Genomic DNA, 11,379 nt, shown 5'->3' on the forward strand with positions numbered 1-11,379 from the left:
TTACTGTCCAAAACGCCATGGCACATTTCAACACCATCCTGCTCGCCGCCTTCTCCCTACTCCTAACCACCGCCCTAGCAAAACACCCCGCCTTCGACGACGACGGAGGGGACAACCCCGCGCCCGCGCCTTCCCCCTCCTACGACCTCTCGCCGGCCGCCGCCGAAGACCTCAACTACATAAACAGCATCCCCCCGGCGGAGCGAAAACTCCTCGACGACTGCTCTAACCGCATGACCCGTAAGTGCGGTGACGACGTGGTCTCGGGGCTGCTGATGAAGTCGGAGGTGAGCGACGACTGTTGCACGCAGCTCGTGAGGATGGGGAAGAAGTGCCATAACCATTTGGTCAAGTTGCTGGTTAGGTATCCGGATTTCAGGCAGAATGCGGCGATGATTAAGGAGAGTTCTAAGAAGATTTGGAGCGGGTGCCGGGATGTTGCCGCGGACCCGCCCGCGTCGCCGTAGTGTGGGAATTTTACTAGGGTTTTGTTTTTATAATAACAAAATAAAATTGACGGGGTATCATACCTGCATTTTATAGAGATTTCAGTTTTGTTTAGAGGAGAGAAATAAATTAAAAAAACCCTAGAAAAAAAAAAAGTAATGTGGCGTAATCTTGGTCAATCTATTTTGAGTTTTAATTTTTCCTGTGAAAATAACTTTTCACTACACTTTCTTACGAGTAACTTTGAATTTTATGCACTATGTAAGCTTTTATTTTAGATTATAAGAGACAAGTTTTGGAACGTGAAGAGTGAAAAATATTGGAGTGCATTTTTCTTTGTTTTTAAGTTATTGGTGTCTTTGAATTGTAGGATCTATACCTGATGTTTCTTCCACACGATTTTATGGACGGTTCGGATCATTGTTATGGATCAGGAAAGGACTCACAGATAGTTCAAACTAGACCCGACTGGTTGGAAAAGCATACTAAACGTGACCCATACCCGATTTTGTGGGTTTCTTTCTCATTTTTTAGGGACGAACATGGAAATTGGCTTGGTTGTTGATCACTAAGATGGATTCTTTTTTCCCTCCTTAGATTGCAAATAAATTGACCAAAAAGTTAAAAGAAAAGGGTCCTACTAACCGCCACTTAATAGGCGACGGGTAGAATATACCAAACACGCTTGACAATTGACTCCAAAATGATGCACAAAAGGCAATCTATATATGAGAGAAGGTGCCTAATACTCAAATTGGTTGAAAAGCATCATTTTTCATAAACAATATGTGTATATTAGGCCATATACATTTAACAAATCAAATAATCACAATTTAGACTTGTGTGAAGCAAAAGTCCAGATAGCATAATACAATCCACATTCAGCCATATAACTTCGAACACATATCATTTTCTTCACATATAATTATAAGAACACCGTAAAGAAAATGGGGTATTAATCTTTCCTCAAGATGAAAGAAGAATGGTTGAAAACAAAAGTCCAAATACTACAGCCTACATTCAGTCATATAACTTCGAAACTTATTGGTCTATACAGATTTTGTTTTTTTTTGAAAAGAATGATTTTTCTATTGAATTGAATTGAAATGAAAGGGAACAATTTTTTCCTGCCGAGGGAGCGATTTTACATAGGCCTATATTTTTTCCCGGACCTGGGGGTGGCATGTGCCCCTCCCCCTCTCCCCCACCAATTGCCTCTGCCACTGAACCCAAGTGTACGAGGCTCCCGCTATTGCGAAATTTGATAAAGGATTGATGTATGCAACTTTACCTGTAATATCCCACATCGAAGAGTTACAAAATTCTTGAGTGGAATATAATGTAAGACCGACTAACTACTATAAAATTTGAGGTTAATTCTTTGAGCCGTATGGTTAGGCGAATGATTAGCAGGTCAGCTGGCGCGGGTCAAGCAAAAAGGTTATTTTTGCGACTCAAATCCGTGACCTTCAAATTACAATTGAGCAACTTTACCATTGCGCCAGACCCGACTTTCATTTCAACCACATACTACCATTACCATTATTTCAAAGGGAACCACATACTACCATTACCATTATTTCAAAGGGAACCACATACTACCATTACCATTATTTCAAAGGGAAAATGACGGCCAATGACGTGTTTTGATAATTAATATTCGCCAAAAAAAGTTTTAATATTAACAAATATTCTCAGCATGTTCTTGACGGGTATTAATTAACACACGTCATGGACCGTCATTTTCCCTACTTCAAAACCGATATGGAAATCAAAACAGCAGTAGTGACATAGGCCCACTAGGCCGAACAAGACGGCCCAGTTTACACCCTCAGCCTGGTCCAGTCCACTGAAAATCCTGGTCCTATCTAAATGTACACTTTGAAGTTTGAGGACGATTTTCTCGGGAAAGAGAGGTAGAAAAAAGGGAAGATGGGCAGCGGGAGTCGAGCGCTCCTGTGCATATCATTTGTGCCCTCACTCGCTTCTTCCTCTTCCACTCATCTCTTCCCATTCAGTTTTTTCAAATCTTCTTCTTCTTCTTCCACTGCAACAGCTCGGGTTTCCGGAATGGCCTCGGAACCTCCGCCGCCGTCGTCCTCGTCATCACAGCCGCCGCCGCCGCCCTCAGCCTCTGCTAATGGCGGCGATGCGTCCTTCGTGCCCGCTTCTTCGGCCATCGACTTCCTCTCCCTCTGCCACCGTCTCAAGGTATGTATTCGTTTACTACTCGTTTCATTGTCTAAGTTTTTTGCATTCCTATTCGTTGGCACACTCTTGTTTTTTGAATTTTGGGTGCTAGTGTTTTATCGAAGAACAAACATTACGAGGACACAAGGAAGGGACAGTTCCTGCCTAAACCTTTTTCCGTTTGGATGGATTTAAAATCAAGGATTTCCCTTTTGTTTTTATAAGTAATAAATTGTATGGGGAAGGCAAAAGAAAGCGAGGAACATAAAGAAAAGGCCAACCTTTAAAATGAAGGAGTTTCCATTCTCTTTCATTGATAACCTTAGTGTTGATGGTTTGCATAAGAACAAGGGTTGCCCTGGTAGTTAAGGTTTGAGACTTCGGAGTTTGCTTCCTCTGAGATTCGATACCTCTTAGGTGCTATCAAATTCTTGTGGGGCCAGTCCATGCGGGGCTTTTCCCAGTTTTAATTGGGCACCTTGGTGGTGGACGGTTGTCGATTGGATTGGTGCTTAGCGATTAGTTGTGACTGGCTCAGACATCTTGAGTTATTAAAAAAAAAGAAGTTCTCATATGGATTTTGACATTGAGTTTGAGAGGTTTATGTGATCTTTTGAAGTTAATGATTAACATAAGTTGTTTGAAATCCTACGTGAGGGTTTTAGTTATCAACAGAATCTTGTAGAATACATGTTTTCTACCTCTAATTCATACCCTACTCTAGTTTCACTTCCTAAACTAAACCTCTTATCCTATTGTTGAAATTGAACATTAACTACTCGTTTGCTGTGTGAGAATTGTGCGGAAAGAAAGGATATAATGGTTTCTCATCAAATCTCGCCATATTTGGTGGCAATTGGTGAGAAACAAAATGACATTGCATTTATGTACCATTACTTTTTGCTTTCTTATCAAATGTCACATGATGGCATTGTATATATGTGACATTACTTTTCATATCTCATCATTTCTCCAGTCTTCTATCCGCCAATTCATATAATAAGATTCCCATTTCTTTTCTCATTATTTGTCACCGTCCGTTGATTTGAAATTCACATCTATCCAAACAAACTCTTAGACTCTTAGTTACTATTTGTCAATATTTCTCTTCTTTTATCACTATTTGTCACCGTCGTTGATTTGAAGTTCACATCGATCCGAACAGACCTTAGTTACTATTTTTCAAACCTTTGTCTCTAGTTCTTTTAGTTGATTTGGGGTTATGGGCAGACAACAAAGAGAGCGGGATGGGTGAAAAGGGATGTTCGGAATCCTGAGTCCATAGCTGATCACATGTACCGAATGGGGTTGATGGCTCTCATTTCTTCTGACCTTCCGGGGGTCGATCGAGACAAGTTAGGCTTTCTGTTACTTCTGTTATTTTGTCTCTATGTGGGTTGTTTCTTAATGTTGCATATTGTTAAGGTTGGCTCAGTCTGTTTTGACTTCAATTTTTTTTTCTTATTTGGCTTGTTTCAAAATTCCAGGTGTATAAAAATGGCCATTGTACATGATATTGCCGAAGGTAAAGCTTTTCGTTTGATGTTTTATTAGGTTGTTATTGTCATCGTTTAGTTCAGAATCTAGTGAAGAACATCAAAGACGGGGAGAATGTCAAATATCTGTCTTGGTTTCCTCTAATTTCCAAATATTGAAAATCTGCTTCAACCGATTCTTCATTTTTATTCTTTGGTTCTGCGTACTTGAGACCTCTGTCCCCTTTGCCGCTTACTTCCTCCTCGTCAAGATTCATACTTGTGCAGTTTTTCCATGGATGTTTTTCATCCCTTACTATGGTTGGTTGTCTTACTTATATAGTTGTTTGAACAGCCATTGTCGGAGACATTACCCCTTCAGATGGGGTACCAAAACAAGAGAAGAGTCGCCGTGAGCAGGAAGCAATAGACTACATGAGTAAATTACTTGGTGGAGGTCAGAGAGGTACACTTATGCATGTGCACATGCGTCTGTTTGCACTGACGCTGCTAGTTGTTTAATTCGGACTTCAAATGTCATCCTCCAACTCTGGGTATGTTACAGCGCAGGAAATAGGTCAGTTGTGGATGGAGTATGAAGAAAATTTGTCCCTAGAAGCTAAGGTTGTGAAGGACTTTGACAAGGTATGTGGCATGTTTTGTTTATCAGTTCATTTTGTCGTGGACAAGCTAAATCTGGTGATGCCTTTTCAGGTGGAAATGATACTTCAAGCCTTGGAATATGAAACTGGTAGGGCTTCTTTATTTCATGATCTTTATTTGAAGCCTAGAACGTCATTATATGTGTTCTTTAGGAAATGATAACTTACAACAGCAAGCAACTTTTATTTTGCTGTTTATACTGAAAATTATCAAGGAAAACTTTCATTCAGGTACAGAAACTTATTAACTAAATTGATGATGTATCTTTGCTTTACGCAGAGCAAGGAAAAAATCTGGAAGAATTTTTTCAGTCAACTGCTGGTACAAGTTTTGACCCATCTGCATAATTCGGAATGATTTCGTGATTTGCCTGCTAAATATTACTCTTGCATTGCAACCTAACTCTTTTTCTTTTGAATGCTGCAACTTTACTGAATTGAGCAAAAAAAATTTAATCTGTAACTTGTGGGATGACATGGAGGCTACTTACACTTGATTGCAGACTGAATTTGTCTTTGCCACTATTTTCACATAACCCAGAGAAACTTGAAATGGTTATAAACACCCTTGGGGATTATGATGATTTCAGTGAAAATTTTACTTTTGCACCTAGCCAAATGATGTGATAGTGGACAGGAATAACATGGGTAATTTGCTGTACCTGACTTTGGTACTTGGATGCTCACCATGTTATTTCTTTGAAGAACCCCCACCTGGCTACCCGATCAACACAACCCAACACACACACACACACGCACAAAACCACCACACATTTGTGCCAAACATGTAAGTGATTTTATTGGGTAGTACCTGCTTGTAAAACTATATGAAGCAAATTAAAAATAGCTATGCTTGGTTAGTTATCTAACAATACTTTACTCAGTGCATAAAAAATAAGGCAGTTATGAAAAGAAAGTGTGTTTTCCATGAAAAGTTGCTACCAATTATAATGTATAATGCTCTAGGTGGATGCTCTCACATAAGGTGTTGGGGTGATTCTGTCGGTCATGTCATATTGAGTATTGGTGATGTTGAAAGGGGTAAGTCTTGGTGCCATAGAGGTCTAGGATTGCGAGATCACTTTACTAAAGTTGGTCACAAATAAGAATTGCGATGGTTCAAATCCAAGTTAAATGTCAAGTTGGTCACTCTATTGTTATAAACTGGTGCATTTTTGGTTTGATCTCCATGATGTGGTGTGTCTCTTTATTGAAATTCCAAATCCAAGTTAAATGTCATTTCCTAAAAGCATCCACAGTGGAATAAGCAAGAGTGAATAATCCAAACATGCCACATCAGATTTTGATTATCGATTTAGAAGTTGCTAAAGTTAGCAATGTCAAGTCTCACATTGGTTATTTTTTGCTCATAATCAAAACCAATGGGCTCATAATTGGTTCCTTCCCTAAGTTTCCTCCAAACTTTTCCCTTTCATTTCACGTATATTTTTTGAAAAACTAGTTTTTGAAAAAATAGTTTATGTTAAAAACAGTTTTTCAATAAAAAAATAAAATCTGTTTTTGGAAAAAAAACAGTTTATTAAACAGTTTATTAAATGGCGGCCTCTAGGCGCTTGGAGGCACCCCGCTGCCACGCCAATACCCCTTGGCGTTTGATTTGGCGCCCAAGGAGATTTGGCGGCGTTTGGCGGCCGCCTAGGCGGCCTTGGCGGTGTTTGGCGGCCTTGGCGGACTTGGCGGCCTTGGCGGGCTCGGCGGCGTCTTTGGAGGCCTAAATTGTATACTATTAATGTAAAAGGGCTAGGATCAAAAGTATAAAAACTAAAAGGGCTTATTATGTAATTTTACAAAATCATATCTATATATATTACAATTACATTTACATCCTCATTCAATACTCCACGCTCCCAGAGATTCAGACGAACGAAGCAGACGAACTCTTTTGTATTTCTGATTTGAGTTTTTATTTTTTATTTTTGTATTTAAAAAAAAACAGATTGTATAACGACAAATAGATTGTTAAAAAAAACAGATTATGACAGATTGTTAAAAAAAAATGTTAAAAAAAAAAAAAAAAAAAAAAACGCCGAATTGCTTGGAGCCGCCTAGGCGGCTTGGCGCTTGGAGGTGGGTCTCCGCCCTACTAGCGCCAAGCGCCATTTAGAACATTGATGATGGGTGATCACTAAATTTGGTTATTGGCAAAATGTTGCTAGTTTTGATTATTCAAAGGCCAAAATTTGATGAGTTGCTAAGAGGATGCTAAGTTTGATTATTCCAATGTGAGCACTTTTGTGAGGAAACATTGCTAACTTTAGCAACATTTTGATTTTGCTTATTCCACTGTGGATGCTCTAAGGAGGCTTGAGATCCTCTGTCCGACTCATGCTTGTCCGACTCCCTATCCCAGCCTTCAACCCGTGACACCTGTCCCCCTTTAACTCATCCTCTCTCTGTTACAACCCAGTTAACCCCCCTTTATTTCCCTTGTTACACGGACGGAACTTCCTTTTGCGGAGTACATTTTTACTAGCACTATGCTCCGTTCAATGCAAGACACACAAAAAAATTACATTAGTGTTTTGCGGTGAAGTCTATTGAACACCCACAACGCTAGTTGATAAAAAAAAATAGTTTAATTTTTTTTCATTCATGTTTGATGCACGCTAGCAGTGTTCCCATTTTATTTACTGAAAGACATACAAGTGATGGAGAATGAGTTTAGGGCACCGCACCTTAAACTCATGACGGTGCTCCATGTGCGTAGAATAATTCTTCCTCAATGTACAAAGAATCCGGAACACAAATCATAATGAAACAAAGTGCAACTATGACATAAACAAAGGAAAAAAGGCTTTGAAAAGCTAGCTGTGATAACATGTTATAATTATCCTAATTCCCAAAAGTGAGCAAACTTCATGTGTCTTTTTGTGATGTACCAATCGAACTTACCACATTGATTTTTGAAGTTCTATGTTTTTCGTTCTTAATTCCTCTTTATCAAAGCACTCACTGGAAAATGCATATGTTCAGTTTTTTCTTTTTTCTTTTTTTGAGGGGGGGGTGTTAAATAGTGCATATATTAGGTGGTTTTGAAAACATCGTTTAAAAGAGCTTATTGAGTCTATTAAGCAAGATTCATATTGCATAAAAACAGTATTATTAATTAAAAGTTATAATTAGTTTTTTTTATTTAGTTGAGATAGGACGAAGAAACAAAAGATTAGAGACGAGGGAGTATTTTTTTTTTGGGTTAATAGTGCATATGTTCAGTTGCAGAAAAAGAATGCCGCAATTGTAACAAGAAACAGAAGTGGGGAATAGTTTCTTGTGGAACCTGGTTTTGAAAAGAAGTGGAAGTAGGGAACTAGTAAAATGGGGGAGTAGGAAAAGAATTGGGGGGTTAACTGGGTTGTAACAGGGTTAGAGGATAAGTTAAGGGGGACAGGTGTCACATGTTGAAGGCTGGGACAGGGAGTCGGACAGGCATGAGTTGGACAGAGGATCCCATTCCCTCTAAGGAGGCCTTTTTAATAGAGGCAACTTTACACTTGTTTTTCTCACCACTTTTGCTATCTTTTGTCATGTCACTAGAGTTGAACGGCAAGTTTGTTTGATGTTGTCCTTGCTATCTGTTATGTTACGGGATTATGTTTGTGCTAAATGAAATATGTACTCGAAACAAAAGCGTCGTATGTGGTTCCTCTCACAAATTATTTGGTTGACTTTCTGCAGGGAAGTTTCAGACTGAACTGGGCAAGGCTTGGGCCTCTGAAATTGCATCAAGAAGAAGAGCTCAGAGTTAATTTCTACCTGAAAATTGCAACAGTTTTCGGTGAATACTTGCCGTCTTCTCTTTTTAACTGGATTTTGTATTCAATGCAAATAGACTTGTCACTAGCCACTAGAAAATGCTTCATCTTGTTGGGCATTCTAATATGTCACTGGGCAGTTGCAATGCTCCTAATCCTCCATTTGTAACTATAAATTGCTGGCAGTTTAAAAAATTGGATGATTACACAGAATAAGTTTCTATTTCCCTATGCTTTAACATCCTCTACAGCAAACTTCTAATTTATTTCCCATACACTCCCTAGCACAAATTACGTCTGCTGGCGAACTTTCATTCTTTTCTTCCTCTTCACTAGCATTTCAACGTCAACCTTTGATTGTTTCCTATGTATGTAGCTATGACGTTATTTTCTCACAGGGAGTATAAGTTTATACATCTAAACATGTTATCACCCTACACAGTACCATACTGTTTTTGGAGGCTCCTTCTTGGATGTTGGAGTTGTTAGTTGTAGATAATTAGGGGTATGTTTCTCAGCCATGTTGTGAACTTTCTAAACTTGTCTTGTTATCTTAAGCTGCCATCAGTTTGAAATCGGCTCTGGAAAAATCATTACACTGAATGGGTGTAATTGACAGCATAGGTGTAGGGCCATGGGGTGTATTTACAACTGCTAAATAGAACAACTTGGCATCAGAGTGTCATACACAGTGATGGGTCTTTTTTTTAATTGTTGCAGAATGAGATGGAAACCGTTTTTTGTATTATGAGGTAGAATGATGGGTATTTTGTTGTGAAATGATGACAGCATAGGATGTCAAATCTTTCTATACTAGTAGTTTGGGTAAGAGTTGTTAGTGTAGTGGTACCAGTGGCCTTCATACCTGCTACTTCGTGTCTCATGTGCTTAACCGATACACTTGGTTTGTGGGTGATTGCATATGTTCAGTGTTTATTTGTCAGGTCTATTGAAATGGCCCCAGACTTGTTGAGGTTACTTTTTATCACGAAAGGAATTGGAATTTGTTTTCAATGTTTGATTTCATAAATGGGGTTAATACCGGTCAGTTTGACAAGATGGCCATAGCAAGAGATTCCTATCAGTTTATATCACCTAACATGGTTTTTCAAATTCTATGCTTTGAGGACGGTACTAAACTTTCTTCGACGAGCTGGATTGCATGCCGGGGGAGTCGTGGGAGCTAACAAAGAGAAATAAAAAGATAAGTTGCCGGATGTCTCAAGGGAACAAATGGGTGTTTTATGTCTAAGTTCTGTTCTCAGTTTAAGTTATTTGTAAACTTGTTTGCACCCTAATTTGTAAACAGAATCTGTTCTCAGTTTAAGTTATTTACTTCATTATTGGTGCCTTCACTTGAATATCTTTCTTATTCGGTCGGAGCTTTACGGCCATTAAGGAAGCTTTCGTAGAATATATTTTCATGAATCCCCATGCCAAAATTTTGAGGGGAAAAAAAAAACCCATGCTTATCTATTGTTATGGTGGTTGTTTATAATGAGAAGATGATGGTAAGTAACCCAAGGGGTTGGCTAAAGTGGTCTTGGCTTGGGACTTAGGTGTTTGCTTCATCTTAAGATCTCAAGTTTGATTTACTTTGCTAACAATTCTTGGGGCCACCTCACCTCCACATGTAAGCGTGTGAAATGGTTGTGGGTAAGACTATAAGGATTAGTTCGAGGTGCACGCAAGCTGACTTGAGACACCTTATGTTAAGAAAAGAAAAAGAAAAAAAAAAGATGATAAGTACTTGCTGTATCATTCCCCCACATCCGCCCCCCCAGTTTTGTGTTTCGTACCAAGTTAAAAGGAATGTATGTTTCGTACCAAGAAAAATGGAATGTGAATTGAAGTTACCTTAAAGTGGAGCCCTTAAACTAGGCCAATTGTTGGGTACGATTGAAGTTGACATCAAGTGGAGCCCTTAAACTAGGCCAATTATTGGGTACGATTGAGGTTCGCATCAAGTGGAGCCCTCATAGGCTTAAACTGGGCCAATTATTAAGTAGTCCCGAAGTATTATGTGACATTGCCATGTGATATTTTTGCAAATAAAAGATTGTCATCATACAATATTTTGTCTTCCAATTCTACCCAACAAAAATGAATGATGTCTCTGCCGCATAAATTGTCACTACATAAATGGTTGAGAATACCATATAAGCGACGTTCCGTGATATTCCGGGAACGCTCAATAACTAGTCCGTAAACTGTGTATTATTTAATCCGAATTGGTTCGCGGCCATTAATTTGGTAGCTTACAGTATCTGTTCACCTATTATCAATCATTCAATTGTAATTGGAGAGAGAGAGAGAGAGAGAGAGAGAGAGAGAGAGAGAGAAGTCAAACCATGGGTCTTGCAATAGTTAGATTGCCCACCCAATAGTAAGATGAGCACAATACACAGAAGGTCCCAGAACAGTTTGCTTCTTGGTAACCAAAACACACCATTTTCTTGTAGGACATTTTGAGGTGAACTTTCGTATTGATTCTCTCTCTCATTTTCACACAAAGTATTAAAGCTTCCTTCTTCTGGGTTTTCCAACTATCTACTCAACCTTTGCTTCACGCTATAATAGAAAATTGCTCGTGATCCACTTATTGTTCTTGCACGAAACCATATACTATCTTTTCTTGGATTTCGCCAGGGGTAGAGAGCCGGTTCTAAGTTAAAACTCCAGGTGCGGCCGCTTTAGGTCTCGAAAATCCTCGAAAATTTACAAAGTTATATGGTCCAATAAAAATGCCACACCTTTAATTTTCGCTTTAGGTCCCGAAAAATGACTTTCAAAAGAAAGAGGAAATATTGACGGAAGAAGTTACGGTTGAGG

The 11,379-nt window shown here is 39.0% G+C and overlaps 2 protein-coding genes across 3 annotated transcripts; both read left to right on the forward strand.

Moving 5' to 3' along the window:
- Window positions 1-632, forward strand: LOC131332902 (protein DOWN-REGULATED IN DIF1 11-like). Its single transcript, XM_058367216.1, has one exon. The coding sequence runs from the start codon at window positions 18-20 to the stop codon at window positions 465-467; it is 450 nt and encodes a 149-aa protein (XP_058223199.1). The 5' UTR covers window positions 1-17; the 3' UTR covers window positions 468-632.
- A 1,703-nt stretch (window positions 633-2,335) lies between these two features.
- On the forward strand, window positions 2,336-8,760 carry LOC131335785 (uncharacterized). 2 transcript variants are annotated; one of them, XM_058371293.1, is made up of 8 exons: window positions 2,336-2,658; window positions 3,868-3,992; window positions 4,125-4,162; window positions 4,468-4,578; window positions 4,678-4,757; window positions 4,827-4,863; window positions 5,055-5,096; window positions 8,471-8,760. In XM_058371293.1, the coding sequence occupies exons 1-8, from the start codon at window positions 2,380-2,382 to the stop codon at window positions 8,539-8,541; spliced, it is 783 nt and encodes a 260-aa protein (XP_058227276.1). In that variant the 5' UTR covers window positions 2,336-2,379; the 3' UTR covers window positions 8,542-8,760. The 2 variants fall into 2 exon arrangements, with proteins under 2 accessions (XP_058227276.1, XP_058227286.1); XM_058371303.1 differs by lacking the exon at window positions 5,055-5,096 and having other exon boundaries at window positions 2,346-2,658.
- Window positions 8,761-11,379: the final 2,619 nt, after the last annotated feature.

Source organism: Rhododendron vialii, chromosome 1a, assembly GCF_030253575.1.
Source record: "Rhododendron vialii isolate Sample 1 chromosome 1a, ASM3025357v1".
NCBI classification, from domain to species: Eukaryota; Viridiplantae; Streptophyta; class Magnoliopsida; order Ericales; family Ericaceae; genus Rhododendron; species Rhododendron vialii.

Coding starts and splice junctions, on each gene's coding strand:
- LOC131332902 (XM_058367216.1), top strand. CDS start 18: ATGGCACATTTCAACACCATCCTGCTCGCCGCCTTCTCCCTACTCCTA.
- LOC131335785 (XM_058371293.1), top strand. CDS start 2,380: ATGGGCAGCGGGAGTCGAGCGCTCCTGTGCATATCATTTGTGCCCTCA. Junction 3,993..4,124: donor CCGGGGGTCGATCGAGACAA/GTTAGGCTTTCT, acceptor TCAAAATTCCAG/GTGTATAAAAATGGCCATTG. Junction 4,163..4,467: donor TGTACATGATATTGCCGAAG/GTAAAGCTTTTC, acceptor TTGTTTGAACAG/CCATTGTCGGAGACATTACC.